We start from the raw sequence: 19,120 nt of genomic DNA, 5'->3' as shown, positions 1-19,120 counted from the left end.
AGTCCCAAACATAAACAATATAGAAAAGTGATGTAATCTGATGCACACAGATTAATCCTCTCATTCTCATATGTTACAACCACAAAGGCGCACAAACTCTCCAAGCAAAAGGTTTTATTGATCCACAACGATCAGAACCATAACATTCTGTGACATCACTGAACACAACAGCAATGTTTGACATTTTCATCACTGTGCAAATGAACAACACCGAAACTCGTGAAAAACAAAGGGCATGTCTCGAGAGAGAGAGAGACACGGTTAATGGCACAAAGACACTTTCGATCCTCAAACTGATGCAACAAATGTGGTGGCTCACTATGGAGGAATGTTTATTTTAAAGGCACTTTCTGCCTCATACACTTTTGCCAACACACATATTTAAATGTTAAGACGTGTAAAATAATGCAGCCGGGCGTCTTGGCAGATTACAAAGTTGCTGCTGTTCTAGTTTTAACGGTGTCGTTCCTGTTGAATGTGTACAGTACAGAAAGAAACAGCAAATCAATAAATAATTCAACTGAAAAAAAAGCGTTCATTAGATGGACGTCTGCTGACAACATTAAATAATATGGCTAATATCCAGTATGGAAACAGTGGGCATGTTTCCCTCTCCACATTAAAACAATTCACAAAAGGGATTCAGTCTCCTACTGTCCAAACTTCGGCTTCACGAGGAACCCAAGATAATGAACCGATTGCTTTATATGTCACTGTTTACCTCATACAGTAGTCTTCAGACAGGACTGATTGCTTTGGCAATAAAAAATGAGAAGTTATTACTTTTTTAAAACTCTGAATATAAAGCGAAAAGAAGTCTTGAAGCATGTTGCGTAGAAGCACGTCGTCAGTGAATGAGCTATTCCTTGCACAGCTAGGGAGCTGCATTTCTATTTATACATTCATCAGACCTAGGCAATGTTCAGCTGCTGTGTTTGCAGATATGTTTTAAATCACCCCTCTAAAGTCAGTTTTAGCTCTAATCCCTACCACGCGGTTAAAAGCACACAGGCTGTATGGTATGATAGTGTGTCCATAGTGGATTTGAACTGACCTAGTGTCTTCGATGGACACAGTGCCGTTGATCTGTTTGCATAAAAGTGCCAGGCGACTGGCACAGGCAGCGGTGTGGATGGGTGATCAATGAGTTTGATGTCCCTGTGAAATGTGTATCAATAGACGCAGGGGCTCTTTCAGCAAAATCGTCTCCAAATTTTAGTTCCCTCAAACGTTTGCTCACTCAAACACACACACGCTTCATCAGTGGCCTCAGACTTCTCGTAGAGTCACAGCAACGTTAAACCACTCCATTAGAAAGGTCGCACAAAAATGTACACTGTACAATGATCAGGTTTGGTGCAGCTGTACATCACAGGTATTATGGTTCTTCAGGTTGAATCCGATGGCTGTTTGTCGATCCACGCACATTTGTCAAAACAGTCTCGACATGCCCCGTGTGTTGTATTTCATCAGAGATTGAATCATAATATTTAATGTCACTGTCACACAAATAAAACTGTGTGATTGGATGACAATCTATGAGTCATTAAGTCGCCACAGATGATCACGAGCTCGCCAACACTTGCAGTTTTGTGATTGCACTTCATGGGTGGCCTCAGACTGGTTGGGAGTGGAACACGGGTAAAAATATCGGGAGAGTTGGTCCGGGCCCGTCGCTGCACCTGTGGGGTCTCTGAGAGGGGCGGGGACTTGTCATATTGCCATGGTGATAAAATGTACGTCGCTATGCACTTTGAACAGCAGTCTTCACATGTCAGAGACCTCAGACTCCTCAGGTTCTGGGTCCTTCAAGGCCTCATTTGTCACAGTAACCAAGTTGGCATTTGAACGTGTGTCCATGGCAGAGTGCATTATGGGTAGCCACACATCATCCATGTTTGGCATCACGAATATTTTCTGTGAAAGGGCAAGCACAGAAACAAACAAGGTCATTTTAAAGGAACAGGGTGTAGAATTTATGGGATCTAGTGGGGATTACTGCAGATTGCAATCAGCTGAAACTTCTCCTGGTTAGAATTCCTTGAGTGTTTATTGTTCAGGAGGTTTTTACCAGGAGCTGAATTATCCGCAGAGGTCTCTTCCTCTTTAAAACAAAAAGACTCTGTGGTTTAAACTGGTAAAAACTTTGAATTAAGCAGTTTCACATAACAAATTCGTGTTTCTCTGGTGCTGTTTGGCATGTCACAGATGGGGTCCTAGCCCAGCACCTGCTAATCTGTGCTCACCTTTCATCTCTGATAACTGAATGTGTGTTCACCTTATTTCTGATCAAGAGGTTCAGGAGGTTTTTACCAGGAGCCAAATCATCCGCAGAGGTCTCCTCATCTCCAAAACAAACAGACCCGGTGATTTAAACCGGTAAAAACACTGAATAAAGCAGCGTCACGTTAGAAATCTGTGTGTCTCAAATGCAGTTTGGCATGTCGAGCCACTAGCCCAGCTCCTGCTAATCTGTGCTCACCTTTTTATAACTCAATAATAACTCAAGACCAAGACTTTGAGGAGATTTTTACCAGGAGCCATATTATCTGCAGAGGTGTCTTCCACTCCAAAACAAGCAAACACAGTGATTTAAACCGGTAAATACACTGAATAAAGCAGTTTTTTCAACGCTCTTGTTGCAGATGGGCTTTTCACTGCAGTGGCAGATATCAAGACCCAGTGTTTGGTTTGTGCATTTTGAGCTACTGTAGAAACATGCTGATGCAACATGGCGATCCCCGTCGATGAGGACCTGCTCCCTATGTAGATATAAAGGGTTCTTGCTCAGGTAACGACAACACAAAGTTTCTTATTTTCAGGTGTTTATACACCAAAGACAACATACTTAGTATATTATATTCCATTTCTGCCAATATATCCCCCTAAAGCCTACACACTGGACCTTTAATTTCTACAACAGAACTAAAATATGATTATTCAAAGTGTGTGTAGTGAAGAGAATGGAGCAGACATTACAAATTAATACACTTTTGTAACTAAAAATCTAGACTAAAAAAAGACTGGCATGAGATTATAACTGCTAACAAGAAAAAAAAGACCTGAATACATCATCTCCTTTGACTCTAACCCCACACTGTTGTGTCTAGAAACCAATCAGGCCTGAGTTCAGCATTTGTTGAAAGCCAGATGTATACACTCACTCACAGATGACAACAGTGAGTGCTGCAGCACTGTATTTTACCAGAGGGTTGGTTTAGGGGGGTGGTACATAATGATAACCCCCAGAGGAGTCAGGCAGGGATAAATGTAGATGTGTGGTAGACCTGACAGGGACAGTAGTTTGCAGGTGTGCCTCGGGGCAGTTATCTAGAGGCAGGCGTATCATTACTTTGGATATAAATGAGGGGGTGGGAAAGCCAAAGGGATGCTGCTTTGAAGTGCTTGTAGGTGGGCAGCCATAAATTCATCCCATAGTCCTCTTTATGACCTGAAATCTTACCCTAAACATGTTGGGGACATTGTCTTATCTTGAGTCAACTTGCAGCCTCTCAGTCAGGTAACTGAGGTTTTTTAAACCACAAAGTTGATTGACACCCTGGGTTATGACATTACCCATTAAACTATATTAACAATGTAAGTAAATTGTATTTGTGGCAGGTTTTCCTCAGTGTATACCTGAAATTCCTGGTCCAGTTTCTTCTCAATCCAGTCTGTCACATGAACCAAAGTGACCTCCCTCTCGCCCAGTTTGGGCCGTGCTTTCAGCTCCAGGTGAGGCGGACTCCGGAAACCGTACCTGGCAGCCAAGAGGAAACATTCATGTTTAAGAATTGGATATTCTCACACACGCTCCATGAAAGCTGCATTTCAAGTTAAGTCCGCTAAATCCAATACATTTTCTAACTTTACAACACACTTTTTCTGAGGAAATGTGGTTCCTAAAGTTTTTATCTTGTCACCCCTTAAAATGAGGCAGTCTACTTCTAACTCCTCATCATAGATCATGGCCTCAGTGTGTATATGTATCTTGGATTGTTTTATTCCAGCATTTTAGAGTCCTAAAGTTGTAAAAGTATTCACAGGACAAAAAAGGGAAAAATCTAAAAAAAAAAAAAAAAAAAAAAAAAATTTAAATTGTCCTTATTATGCTAATCATTGGCGATTTTTCTTGGTACCACTTCCAGGGTTCCAACTCAGCTTGGGAAGCACTGCTGTAGATGCTGATCATTATCATAATCATTTCTAAGAGAGTCATTATAATTAAGCTTAAAAAGTATGCAGTGAATACTTAAGGATTCCACATCTTTAATGACAACACACACCGCGGTGCCCTTAATTCTTAAATGTTCTTATATTTAGTTCACTGGTGATTAAACATTTTCTGTCACTGTATGCATGTCTGTATTTGCCCAGCAGAGGGTGCTCAGTTATATTCTTTAACCAGGATTCTCACACACTCACTGACTGTATCCTACAGCCTTCAACACACTCCTCCCTGGAAGTGAACGTACCATATCCTGTCCGTGGGGGGAGGTGGAATGTTCACAGCCAGCGTCCCACGGCACTCTTGCACCTCCACGGTGAGCAGCAGGGGTGTGTTGGACACCTCCTCCATCTTTTTCTTAATGAACTCCGTCTCTGTGGCTTTCTGGAAGTACTTCGACTTGGCTATCTTGTCCACAAAGCGCATGATCTTGCTGGGCCTGTGGCCTCCCACGTAGCTACGTGAGCAGAGGATAGAAACGGAGGAGGAGGAGGAGGGGAGGCAAGGAGTGAGTCAGGTTCATTATTTATTCATACCAGCATCTCTTGCTACTCAGCACCCACGATGGAAGGGAGTGACCGGGCGCTACATTAAATCAACAGCAAGCTTTCAAACGTGTGGGACAGAGTGGGTGGGTAGGTGGGTGGGTGGACTGAAAGGGCAGAACAGTCTGCTTCAACACATCAGTGTGGATCTGTGTCTGCCCATTTTCAATTCAGATGCGTCACGATGTTGTTGTAATGAGACATTCGCTCACCCCTCGGCTCCAGGAAGAATGGCTTTGTCACTGAGCAGTTCTGGGGGGTCCTCCTCATCCGACGAGCCGGCGCTAGACGACTCTTCATCACTGTCTGCCAGACAGTATGTCCGTGGCCTGTGCCTGTCACACACACACATAAACACTCACTGTTGCAAAGTCAGGCTGTAATGGCTTTCCACAGAACCATAAACAATTAAAAGTTATTCCCATTAAATGCATCCCCACTGTTTTAATCTAGTCTGTCTGTCTGTCCTATGATCTTTTCAACAACTGATCATCTGATCGACTTCACACTTGGTGGGTGTATTGCTGTGAACCCACAGAAGTGCAGTGTTGAATGCAGGCTTTTTAAATCCATGGGAGATATTTATAAGTAGTGTGTTATGTACACACTGTGTAGTGTAGTGAGAAGGGACACATAATGCCTGTTACACCACTGCACGCAATGTTAGGTACAGCTCGCTCTGCTTTGCTTGTTACAGCACATTCAAGAACAAATGGATAAAGAGAGACTGATGTTACCTCGTGGCAAACTCAAACAATACAAGCATCAGTGATAACAACTTTCTGAACGAATGCTTTTGCTTCGAGAAATAGCTGAGCGCTGACTTCACTGAGGTCATAAAATGTTCATGTGAGCTTTCACACCGAAGTGACGCTTACACACAGGCATTGCTCGAGGGTGCAGGCAACTACGTCACGGTAGGTGAACTGCTCAGAATCCAAGGTTCCGACACATTTCCGACGCCTATGCATAAGCCAATGGACCAGACATATGGTTATCTGGCAAAATAACCACATGTGACCTTGCCTGAATCTGAGCATCCACGATACCGCAATAAATGAGGATTGATCGCTGTCATGTCCTTTCAGTCTTCCACCATACAAGTGGATCAATGACTCGACACACATCTGTACATGTAAGGATGTGTGGACCATGATAGCTGGTGGTCAAGCGGCAACCTCCGGGGCTGAAAAATGGAGCCAACGTGGAAGTGCCAAAACCTGCTGTTCTTTAACAGAAGTGAGTCAATTAACATAGCCCCCCATGTTAAAATGCCCAATGTTACAGCACCACTAAACATGTTTAAAGCCTGGTACAAAGACAGTAGTGTTGTGTTGTTTGCGAATAAATCGTTCAAAAGAACAAATCTGTTGAGTGAACGTACTGAACCGAATCTTTTGAATGAATCTTTTTAATGAACTGATTCTAGTGATTCAGTAACATCTAAAGTACTGCTTTGCCCATCACTAAAGACAGTTTTGGTCTCTATAACTAATTACAGCATTCATGACGACTTTACAGAGGGTGAATTTTTATATAACTCACCCATTTAAATGTTATTCAGGCTTTAAGTCATGCATAATTAAGAGCAGGGCTGTTTTGAATGACAGGCTTTCTGTGGATAGTGTCCTCAACTTCTCAGTTAGATCCACCCCTTGCTTCTCTCATCCAAGTGTGGTCCAAAAAACCAAGATGGCAACGGCCAAAATGGCGAACTTGAGGCTTCAAAACAGGAGTCCACAAACCAATGGGTGACATCACAGTCGCTACATCCATTATTTTATACAGTCTTTGCTGGTGATTCAGATATGTATATTTGATTGGATCACCAGGTATCATTGGGCTAAGTGCTGTCTCTACTGTTTGATCAAAAGGCTGAGATTTCGTTAGAGGCAACAGTCTGATGCTGCTATACAGTATGACTTTACTGCAGCAGGCTCCCCCACAGGTTAGCTATCCATCAGTCACCAACTGTCACCTGCATTATTTAGCGATTCACTGCACTGACAGTAAACAGTCAGAATTTTAAATGCCTCAGATCTCAGTGTAAAAGCCTTGGTTTACCCACTACACCAGTGGTTCCCAACTGCTCCAGCCACGGGGTCCAGATTTCTCCTTAGTCATTAGTTCCGAGGTCCATGCAGTTTAATATATCCAGCGTCATACTTGCGTTTGGCCATGTTGTCGAGCTAGTTTGCTGTCTCTGTTAAGTAGCTGTCCATTAGTCACTCACTCTACAGCAGGAAACAGCACTTCAAATAAAAGCTCTGTGCTGGAAATTCACTGTACATGAATATAAAGTGTGTTTTTTACAAAGTTGACACGCTCATGAGCTACTTGTGGTCCATTCAGATTGGACCCGTGACCCACTTTTGGACCACAACCCACCAGTTGGGAACCACTGAATTGCACAACAGCTTTTTCACATTGTGATTTTTTTTCCATAAAATGGGACGTGGCCTCCGAAATGACAGGATGCTTGTCTGGTCTATGTGTATCATGTGATACTTGTAACATTTCAGTGGTAATGCAGTGCAGAACTAGATTCCAAATTAGTAATTAAAGGAATGTATTTCACGTGACATTTGACATGTGTTGGGATATTCATGAACATATTTTAAACAACAGCCAAAAACAATGTATATTCAAAAATTTCCAAAATATTCTGTTAATTTCAAACCATTTCCAGGCCTGGAAAAGGAGTTTTCTTAATTTCTTAACTTGTCCATGATCCTGGGAACCCTGAGGTTCCAAGGAAGCGAAGTGTCTGGTGTGAAGTTGTTCGGATGAGCAGTTCTCGAGAAGCGGCAATACTTGAGGTCAAGCAATCGGCCCGTTACTAAAGGGCACCTTTTGAACGGGCACTGCACTAGTCTCTGATAATTCATCCAAGAAAAGAAAGTATAATCCACAACATAATGTGCTGTTTCAGTGACAGGCATCTATGCGTATCTATCTTCAAACTCACCAGCCATTCGACAAATCCACAGTGGTAAGCGTCCAGAGAGAGGATTCATATATCAAGAGAAGGGAGGAAAAGCCGACAGAAAAATGGCAGGAAATGGTGAAAAGACAGATGTGACATCTAATATGGTTCTAAATGCCATTATCATCCAGCTCTGAGCTGTTTGTTTAGCAAGGAAGCTAATCCTATAAACACCCTATTTTGGGCCTAGCCACTGAGAATTATGAAACGATGACAAAAACAAACACATAAAATCACTCTCAGAAATCTGTAATACATATTAAAACCAGACTCGATTTTGTTACGAACTTTAAAAGAGGAAATTGCTAAATGGAACTGAAAGCCTCACCATTCTTTTCCGTGCTCCCCGAGCCCCTCGCCCTCCTTCCCCAGACGGGCCAGGTTCATCTTGGTCTCTAGGGTCATGAGGAAGGAGCCCGTGTAGGAGATCTCCAGGTCAAACCACAGACCTGTAGAGATAGAAAGGGAAACCACACAGACATATTTTGTTGAAAACTATTAAATCGTGCTCCTTTACATCCCCAGCATTAAGAGCTGTGATTCTCTGCCCAAGCCCAAATGGACCCAACCCAGCCCACTGAGTTGGGGCCGAGTCGAGCTGTAGTTTCTCATTACTCCCCTGCGCTTGAATCTGGTTGGGTTCACACCAGTTCAGCAATGTTTTTTCTTTAGTGTGAGGAGTTTAAATGGACTGAATCAAGATGGAAAGAGAGAGAAAGAGATGGGAACTACGACTGAGAGTGGGAATGTGACAGAGCAGTTGGCAGTGTTTGCCTCTGCCTCTCCAGCAGTGGGAGAGATGTGCGTAACATGCAGCGAAGAGCGGTGATCACCGTATGCGCAAGACGTACAGAGGGGTGCAGCCCACTCTGCTTAATGTAATGTTTATTTTTACATCAGAAATCTTGGTTGGGTCCAAAACTGCCGTGGGTCAGGCTTGGATAAAACTTTTTTTGGGCCTGATCAGAGCTCTACCAGCAGCATCAAAAATGACCAGCTCTGAATGCTATTTCTGTGGGTAAACATGAACCTCCTGCCTGGTGTCTAATTGCTATGAGGTCCCCTGCAGAGCTGCCAGGAGGAAGTCCCATCCTCTAGCAAACACTAAGAAAGGTCAGCCTCCTTATTGGCTTATCAGGGTTACTTCCCGTTTACACATTACACTTCTCAGGGGGCGACGGGAGAGCGATTCAGATTTCGATCCCCCCGCTGTTTGCTCAACGAATCCTAACGTCTATAACTGATAAGTGTTGTTTAGTAATCCTCTGCCTCGCTCCTTCCTCCTCTTCATTTTCCACTCAGATGCTCATTGATTTGTTTGTGTGTGGCAGCAGTGTCAAAGAGAAGCTAAATGACAGTATTAAGTCAGAACACGTTGGACGGTGTCTCTGTATGGAGTGAGACACACAGGAGGGAGAGGGAGAGGGAGAGTTCCTAATGAATTCTGGAGGAGTCAACATACTGTTTCTGCACCAGTAATGTAACCGTGTGTGAGATAATGTGCGAGATAATGCCTTGAATCCAAGTTATTGTAATAATATATATATGAGTTTTATATTATTACAACCACACTGAAATATCTCAACAACTACTAGATGAATTGGGATCATTCATGATCCCAAGAGGATGAAACTTCCTGACTTTGGTCAACAGAAGCCACAAGAACAGTGCCGGGCTTTGAAGCCATTGTGACACAGTGGCCAAACTGTGGAATTACAACTTCCGGGTCTATCACATGCAGGCGTCCTAGAACTTAAAGGATAACTTCTGCAATCGTCAACCTGGACCCTATTTCCCCGTGTAAATTGATCAAAGAGATTGATGTGAACAACAATTTTTGAGAGCCAGCAGTGGCTGACAGCCACAGAGTGAGCTGTAATGGAAGCACATGGGGCAATTAAACAGCGTCACTGTGGGTCCATTAAAAGTGGTTGCTAAGTGGATGCTATTAGCTAACGTGATTATGTTTATATTGTATAGCGTTACACATGAAAGCATGGCAGCAGGATAACGGCAAAAACAATCAATAAAGGATTAGGAGGTGCAAATATCAACTGATTCAGCACTGATTGTAACAAATCTATATCGATTGATTACCCATTGTCACCAGCTGACTTTCATATTATAAAATAAGTGTGTGTGTGCATGGTGGAAAATAGATTCATGCTTCTGTATTACACTGATCAGCCAAAACATTAAAACCACTGACAGGTGAAGTGAATAACGTTGATCATGTTGTTACAGTGCAGTGTTCTGCTGGGAAAATTTTAGCTCCTGGCGTTCATGTGGATACCACTTAACAGGCAGCACCCACCCAAACACCACTGTGGACCTAGTACACTCCCCCAATGGCAACAATGCACTTTGATGGCAGTGGCTCCCCAAGCAGAGCAATGCGCCATGCCTCACTGCAAAAATTGGTCAGGAGTGGCGTGAAGAACGTGACAGAGAGCTCAACGCACCGACCTGGCCTCCAAATTCCCCAGATCCCAATCTGAGAGTATTGAGGAATATTCATGGGACGTGCTCATACCCCAGAGGTATCCCCGATCCATAGTGGGGCCTTTTTGGATCGGACTTGGCTCTGACGTGTCAAGGTATGGACACGGGACCTGTGGGGGTGTGCTTTGGAGTCTGGCACCAGGGCGCTGGCAGTGGATCCTTTGAGACCTGTCGCTTGTGAGGCGGGCTACTGGCACTCCCACGGATGCTCGATGAGACTGGGGTCTGGGAAATTTGGATGCCAGGTTGATGCTTTGCACTCTCTGTCATGTTCCTCGGACAACTTCTGTGCATTGTTTGTGGTGAGGCATGGTGCATCCTGGTTATCCTTTAAGCCAAGTCTGATTTAAGACTTTTAAATATTTTTTTTAAATGTCATTCAGAATGAAATTTAAGACCAAGTTTCAGCAAAATTGGAGAAAAAATAACACACAAAAAGGGAAATCAATTACTTAGGGTTAGGTACAAATTTGCCCAAGTATAAAACATGACTTTTTTGTCTCATGGTGGAGACGAGGATAAAACAGAACTTGGAAATATGTGGCATTTGTGGACGAGTTTAGGGTAGGCCTACTGTATTTTAACATCAGCCATAATGGCTGAACTTGGAGAGCCTAATATTTTCTGAGGTGGTACACGGTTGGAGGACCACTGAAATATGTAGGCTAATACTGTCACATACACACTTCTTAACATTTTCATGCTCACATTATGATAAACCCCTCTAATGTAAGTTATAATCACCTTTATTCTGATGCCACCCTCTGGCTATATATTGCTGCTCCTCAGCTTTTTGGTTCTGTTTTTTTTGGTTTGGTTTTCTTTACAATGAGGATTACATTCTCACAAAACCATGTCATCCAGCCCTGTTTTATATCCAATCTTATCAACAAGTCTTAATGTCTATGTATTGAATAAATATATTATTTATTTAAACAGTAATGCTGAGCTCAATGCATGCTTGTGTGCATTCAGTAGGTGTTGGAGCGCAGTAAAAACATTGTAAATCAAATCATGTCATCCCAACATTACAGAGGCAGGAAGCACTCACCCACTCTCTCTCCTTTTTATCATCATCACAGGAGAAAAGAAATATCAACAAGATGCGAAATTAGGAATGTTACTGCATCCTGTTGATCATGCGGGTTTACAGCGCAGCACTTCCAGAGATGCAGGGTCCCCCGGGGACTAATTATGTGCTGGGATCAACTGATTATGCTTTGTGAGTATATTTCTGTGGGTGTATAGGTTCAGACAGAACACATTAATGAGCACTGCAGACTCAGCCGTGGAAATGTGGCTGACAGCAGAATGACTCATGACTGGCTGCTTCAACCAAACAGCAACAGATATTACCATGTTATTGTTTTCATATCTTTAGAGGCAAGATTAAATTAGACTAAATCGTCTTTGGACATATTTAAAAAATTAGGACAGAAAAATATAAATATGGCATTAAATCCATATGAATTTAAGGAAGAAATACCAAGCTTCATTTTAAAAACCTCCTCTTTTGCTCTGCTGTCTGCTTAAAAGCACCACCTATGATTGCTTTCACAACCTGTTCCTATTTTTTCCCTTCTTAAGCTTGTCTTTCTCCCCAAACCGGCCACCTCTGTAGGAATTAATACGCCTCACGTCTCTGTATTGTCTCTGTGTGTCCAACCAATCCCTTCACTGAGACTCAAGGCAGGCGGGAGGCAGGGTGAGTCAGTGGCACAGTAATGGATAAGGGGGACCCGAGACGTGAAGTTTAATTGCTGCGGCTTAATAGAGCGAGACACGCAGAGGGGCTTGACTCCAAAAAAGAGAAGCAGAGAGAGTTGGAGAGAGGAGGAAATGTCTTAATCCAGAGAGAAGAAGAGCAAAACGTGCAGAAAGGCAAGAGGGAGAACTGATAAACAGCCTGGGTTATGATGAAGGATGGAGGATGGCAGAGGAAGGGGAAGAAGATTGATGGCAAAAGAATATAAAAATCTGCTTTGGAGCAGACCACCACTGTGTGGAAAACATGACACACCTAGTGTAGCTTCCCCTCCTACCTTGATGGTCCACAGAGGGTTTGGAGGCATGGAGGATCTTAGGAATGGAAAAGCCCATGTCTAGTTCTGTTAAAGTCAGCTCATTCATGACATACGGCAGCTGAAACACAAAAGAAAAAACATTTGGGTTTCAACACAAAGACAAAAAGCACAAAATCATCTCTTGAACTGATCACATTGGACCACTGGGATACACTTTCTGATTTGTTTTACTGTTGATATATCTTTGTGCAAGCTAGCACCCACCCTGATCTTACTGAGCTTCATCTGGATCTTTTTGGAGACGACATTGGCCCAGTACTTCTCTCCCAGGAAGTCCCAGAATATCCTTCCCACAAAAGCGTTGACCCAGGCCTCAGGCTCCACTGTCTCCTCTGAACTCCTGCGTATCTGAAGGACACAAGTACAAGTGCGTATTGTAGCTTCATCCCCTCAACATAAAATCAAGCTAATCAAATACAGTCTATATCAAGCCTGGCTTCAATCCAGGCTCCATCTACTTCCTTGGCCCGATTAGTCTTTTGGTGGGTCACGTGGCACAAGCTTGCCCTTTTGACCTCCCTTGTACAAACTCACAATATGCACCGATGAGCTATACATATATATATATATATATATGTATATCCTGCTGGGAAACATTTGATCCTGGAATTCATATGGATGCCTCTTGAAAGCACTAGCCACCTAAACACCGCTACACACAACGTATACCCCCCTAATGGCAGGGGCCCTTCCAGCAGGACAATGTGCCCTGACACACCTCAAAATACGCTCAGGAGGAATGTGACGAAGAGCTCAAGGCATCAACCTGGCCTCCCATATCCCCAGATCCCAATCCGATCAAGCATTTGTGGTACCCTATCTTGCGACCTGTGACTTAAAGGATCCACCACCAACGTCCTGGTGCCACACACCACAGAGGCCCCATTAAGGATTAGATTTGGTGCTGACCTGTCAAGACATGGACACAGGACCTTTGGGGTACTGGCATGTCCAAAGGATGCTCAATGGGATTTGGGGAATTTGGAGGCCAGATGACGCCTTGAGCTCGAGCCTCGGGCCACAACATTTAAGGTACTCTGTTGAGACTTTTTTGTAAATGAACAAAAGGTAGTCTACTGAGTGGCTGGTAGATTTAGGAATGCACCAACCTCAGTGGCAGGCACCCCAAAAAGTTAATTTCCAATCCTGGGTATACAAATGTCTTTCTGTGCAATGGATGAATGACGCCTTTGCATTGCATCGCTTTACTTGACCTGATACCTGCCATGTTTGCTGACAATCCAATCCTGTCACAATGCAGGCAGAACGGAGATAACAAAGAGCGGATGACATTATCCAGATAATGTATCGAGATACAGATTACATGTTAAAACAAGATGTAAAATTCTTCTCCTTCCTTGATACACTGCCAAGTTTCTCTTGCACCATCAAATCCACACAAACAAAACGGGGCCCACCTAGAAAAACATTACTCCATAGTGTTACTAGAGGTCAAAAACTTCACGGGGTACCTTTTAAAGGGACATGGGAAATTTTCAAAGTGGGGTTGTATGAGATACTTATCCATAGTCAGTGTGTTACCTACACTAGATGACGGTTGGCACATCCCCAGTTCAGAGAAGCAGACAGGAGTACTGCCACAGAGGCTAAGCAATGTACTGCTGTGGACACGAGCAGCAGCAAATGTATTTTAGCCACCTAAAAAAAGGCAGGTTGTCTATTTCTTTTCAGCCTTTCATGTATCCTACCTTTTTGGTAGTTTTGGGACTGCTCTCAGGGCTGGGCCCAGGGCTGTCAGTGGCAGTTGGGCTTCTCTGTGGTACCTGGGGGTTGACATATTTGGCCATGTAGACATTATAGTCCAACAGCATCTTCTGTTTCATCCCTCCAGCAGAGCCACAGGACAGAGCAGAGGGGGTCTCTCTGTGGCGAGTCTGAGGCAGCTCCTCCAGGCTTCCCCGGCTGCTGCTCCTGCTGTCAGCCTCCAGGCCTCCACCAGACTGGGTGCTGCTACTGCGGCTGTGGGAGGGCAAGAAGGCTGAAAGTGGAGGGGAGGGGAATGCAGGATGTGATGAGTAAGGGGAGGTTAATGTGATACAATTATGCCTCGGCAACATTTTTAGTGATTCAAATCAATGCGTCATATTTCACATGCATAATGCATGTTCAAGGCCTTGGATAGTGAGCTTCTGTTTTTTTATCACATACTGCGACACCCTGAATCAGCATGCTTCACACTAGATGACACACTGCATCCTCTCTCTGACTCATATTAGCACTGAAATAGTCATTTTCATCATAATTGCTATGTATAACCACAAAACAGGCTTGATATTGAAAGTCATCTTTCCAGTAATCCTGTTCACCCTGCGCTGCCTTTATCACTGGACCCACACAGTGCTAGTGTTTCCCTTTGAATTGGGCCTTATCCATGCAGGCTTATATCCCACAGCGGAGACCAATACTATAATATGCTGCTTCTCTGTGCATGTAATCCTGCTGACCCATTCACACTCATCTGTTCGCTCAGTTGAGGGGATTGGCAGTCCCTAAGCTGGGGCTTATGCACAGATCTGATGGCTGTGCAGTTACATACTCAAGAGAATGGCTATTGTCACTGTGGGAAGTGATGTGTGCCAGTGCACATACTGTATGTGTGTGGAAAGGGTGTGAGAGATAGTTAAACCCATATACTGTACATGGCTGCATCTTGGTATGCGATACCTTACTCAGTTCAGACTCACCACTCTTGCAGATGCCAGGCAAACTGCCACCTCTCCCTTCTGACTTCATTCGTGATGCGAAAAGAAATCTCCGGAACCACTCCTCCTTTTCCCGACCCGTCCTCCCAAACAAGTAGATTGTCAGATCCCCACCTCCAGAGGTTGGTCTTTTGGGTTCCTCTGCTGATCCTGATACCTCGATTTTCTCGCATTTGTCCATTCGTTCCAACTTCTCGCCCAGCCCTGTTAATTTCTCCTCACCAGCTTCGGGCTTCTCTCCCTGGGCTTTGGACATGAAGTCCTCCTGCTTCGCCAGCTCGATGCAAATGGGGTACTTCTTGTTCCAAACTCTCTTCCTAGCCAAGCTTTGGGGCACCAGGTAGATCTATGGGGGGCATATAGACCGAGTTCATACTATTAAATGCATGAAGATGACTATGTTAGAGTGTGTCGTTTCTGGGGCAGTACAATACCCGCATTAAAATACAGACAAAAAAAAATGTGTCTAACACTCATACTTAATAGAGCACAATGAAACTATAAATATTATGTGACAGACTTGCCCCAGGGTGTAAGTGACAGCGACTCTGGGCTTGAAAACCAAAGGAAACAATGCAGGTAGGAATACAAGCGCAAATCACTCCATTATTTAGTTAGATTTCTTTAATCCAAAGCACAATTTGACTTTGACCAGCTATTTAAGAATATGTACTTAACTCGATAATAAACTTTGAGCACACTGTACTTAATGTGGACTGAGAGAAAACTAGACTTCTGCTTGGCTCTGTTTTCAAGGTAGGAGACAAGAGACTTTTACATTCACAGGTCATATCAGGGAGAGGTTGGTCTTACTGGCTGTTCTACAAATGCAGAAGCACATACACAACCCTTCGGTGAAAGCCTGATTCAATGGCAGATATTCCTGCAGAAAAAGTTGCTAATCCAGCAGTGTCAGAAGCTGCCTACACTGCAAAGCAATCCAAAAAGGAACAGGGGTCTAAAAGAGAGTCTGACTTTAAACAGAATAAAATACACGTCAGTGTCGGCCAAGTCTTTTCAGAGATAGAGCGAAAATAATGCTAATAGTTTAGCCTTCTGCTAACCTGACCCACAGGCATCAAGGTTCGGCATTAAGTTCACATTCACATGGCTAACATTAGCTAGAGCCTTGGACGACGGTGGGTCCTCAACCTCACTCCCAACCGCTACAGATCAACTTGCCAGGAAGAGAGCAAGCAGTAGTTCCGGAGACTAAGCCTCCAGTCAGCAGCCGCAGCAACATGTGACCGACCAGTGAAAACAGAGCAGACAGCTCTAACTCCATGCCAGATCAGTAAACTTTCTGTTGCTGCCGTTACATAGGTTAGACCCGACACTGGGGACCAAACAAAGGTTCAGCTTCCAAGCTGCTGCCCGCTGTCCTCCTCGCAACGCAGTCCATAGCAGCTGGGAGCGAGGTGGAGGCACCGTGGGGTGGCTAGCTAGTTAATTCTTGCCTCACTTTTGGTCTGATAAACAGAGAGAGAGCAGGGCGATGAGCTGGCAAATGTAATGCGTGAACCTGTCAAGTTGCAGTTACAGTTTACAGCCATGTCTGTAAAAATGTGGATGCCTCACACACCTCTTCTCCCCGGCAGCACAGAAGATCTGTACAATCAGGACAGTTGCAAGGTGGACACCCAAGATTAGTGCCACCAATTCAGTATCTGACCAAATGTCTCCCCTTCTTTTCCTGAGACATGACATTAAGTAATGACCAGAAAATTGTTTAATGCAGAACATTATGATGTCACAGTGAAGTTAACCATTGACCTTTTTGGAAATAAAATGTCATCACTTGATCATTATATCCTATTAGACATTTGTGGGTAATTTTGTCATAATTAGTGAATAAATTCTTGAGTTATGGCCAAAAACATGTTTTGTGAAGTTGCAGTGACCACTGATGAGTTTAAGTGGATGTTTGTGCCAAATTTGAAAAAATCCTCTCAAGGCATTGTTGAGATATTGTATTTGAAAGAATGAGGCAGACAAGGCCACAGTGACTGTGACCTTTGACCTTTGTTCAACAAAATCTAACCAGTTCATCGTTGAGTTAAAGTGGACGTTTGTGCCAAATTTGAAGAAATTCCCACAAGGCATTTTTGAGATATTGCATTCACAAGAACAGTACGGATGGAAGGACAACCTGAAAAAATAATGCCACCAGCCACAGCTATCGCTGGCACAGAGGCATAAAAATCCAGCATCTATAAATGCAGGTAACATTTGAGACAGACTAAACATCCACAATAATGATGGTGGAATGAAGCTTTAGGGAGTCGTTGAGCTCCAGAAGGAGGAGAAGAGGGGAGCTGCATGATGAGGACAGCCATAATGACCCCTTTCCTCCATGATATGCGAAATGTCTTCTTACTGCCCTCAGATATACAAAAACATTGAGTCAGCACACACTACTGCACAAGACACAAAGTTGTGTGTACAGGGTCAGTGACCTGTGATATTCACTCCATGTTTACACACACACTATGTGACACTGAAAATGAGTAGCTTTGTCACTGAACTTGACCTATTAGCAAGCATGCACTCAGGCAAAGGCAAATATGAGGGGACGTGTGCTTGATGTCATTATCTGTTAAGCTTATCATCAAAGACACAAACACACTCAGAAGCTAACACACACACACACACACACACACACACACACACACACTTAAGGCATTAATATCTTTCCCTCTCACACACACACAGTCTGAAATTTCAGCATCTCTCTTGCATGTCTCATTACCCACATGCACCCACAACCACCACACCTTGCTGTCAGTCAGGTCGTAGATCTTTTGGCTGATGTAGGTGACGTCAGGTTTGGGCTCGTTGTGTGTGGCACGGCGGGAGATGTTGCGGTTGGGCTTGGACAGACGCAGGACGGAGCCCTCCAGACGGACATAAACGGAGTGGGTCAGGGTGGCGTGGTACATCTCCGGGTCGTAGCTGTGGATCTCATTCATCCAGCCCTGAGAGATTGATGGGGTGGAGAGGAGACGAGTTTTAATTGACAGTAATTCAAAATCTATTCTCATAGCACATATACACACATCAGACTCACAGTCTAACACAAAGGATTTTGGGGTATACTCATGAGCCGAGTTTCCATGTGGTTACTGGTGTGTTGATTTTAGTGTTTAAACTGAACCTGCTGTTTGGTGTTGAAGATGTCTTTAACTCCCCAATGGTGAATATAGCCAGAATGATACTGGATGTTTGAGGCTGATATTGACCACCTGAGAGTTCAGGAAAGCCAGCAGCTACCTGCTAACAATGCTACCAGCTAAAGCTGCTAACAGTGGCAACAATGTTAAAAAGAGCTAACAGTGTGAACCTTTGGGGGAAATGAAGGGTGGGACATTACACTTCTGTGACGATGCCATCCTGCCACTGTGGGTCGGGACTGCATTATCAGCAGTAGTTGCCATATGAGCACAGTGCAAAGCTGCGGTGATTAGCTAGCCAGTCAGATTCGCACAGAGGGACTCACATGCACTAATATGCAGCCTGACTGTCTACCGCAACAAAGAGCAGAGAAACTCAATTACAACACACACAGAGGTAGCGTGACTTCATTCTCTCTATATATAGGGGGCGGCAGTAGCTCAGTCCATAGAGACTTGGGTTGAGAACCAGAGGGTTGCCAGTTAAAGTCCCTGTCCGGACCAAATGTAGAGTGTGGACTGGCACCTGGAGACTGCCGGGGTGCCTTTGAGAAAGGCACCAAACCCCCAGCTGCTTGGAGCGCCTGTCCATAGGCAGCCCCTTGGCTCTGATGTCTCTCCATTTAACGCATGTATAGGTCCTGTTTGTGCACGTGTGTGTATTTTGGGCCTGTGTTTATATGAAACAAAGTGAGAAAATGGATTTCCCCTCGGGGATTAATACAGTAAATCTTCTTGTTCTTCTTCTTCTAAAATGATCTGCATACGTCATTTAATCCATTTAACTCAACAGGTTACAGTGCACCGTGTTTTGCACGGATGATTATTACTGTGGCACAATGCACTTAGGCTGTGGACACATGATGTGAAGAAGACACCTAA

At 43.9% G+C, this 19,120-nt stretch overlaps 1 protein-coding gene across 4 annotated transcripts in view; it reads right to left on the bottom strand.

Annotated features, from left to right (window-relative positions):
* Positions 1–86: 86 nt before the first annotated feature.
* The window catches only part of tex2 (testis expressed 2), a 45,961-nt gene continuing 26,927 nt past the window's right edge, over positions 87–19,120 (bottom strand). For 3 of the 4 annotated variants that reach the window (XM_049562411.1, XM_049562410.1, XM_049562408.1), the window contains exons 4-13: positions 17,843–18,043; positions 15,051–15,414; positions 14,055–14,344; positions 12,550–12,693; positions 12,304–12,403; positions 8,088–8,208; positions 4,986–5,108; positions 4,476–4,685; positions 3,640–3,760; positions 87–1,917 (exon numbers count right to left, since the gene is read on the bottom strand). In XM_049562411.1, the coding sequence (XP_049418368.1) occupies positions 1,768–1,917; positions 3,640–3,760; positions 4,476–4,685; positions 4,986–5,108; positions 8,088–8,208; positions 12,304–12,403; positions 12,550–12,693; positions 14,055–14,344; positions 15,051–15,414; positions 17,843–18,043 (1,824 nt within the window). In that variant the 3' untranslated portion in view covers positions 87–1,767. The remainder of the gene's footprint in view (positions 1,918–3,639; positions 3,761–4,475; positions 4,686–4,985; positions 5,109–8,087; positions 8,209–12,303; positions 12,404–12,549; positions 12,694–14,054; positions 14,345–15,050; positions 15,415–17,842; positions 18,044–19,120) is intronic. The other variant, XM_049562412.1, reaches the window with a different exon arrangement.

The sequence above is a fragment of the Epinephelus fuscoguttatus genome, linkage group LG19 (genome assembly GCF_011397635.1).
Source record: "Epinephelus fuscoguttatus linkage group LG19, E.fuscoguttatus.final_Chr_v1".
Taxonomy (NCBI): Eukaryota; Metazoa; Chordata; class Actinopteri; order Perciformes; family Serranidae; genus Epinephelus; species Epinephelus fuscoguttatus.
This window is presented reverse-complemented; position numbering and strand designations above follow the sequence as displayed.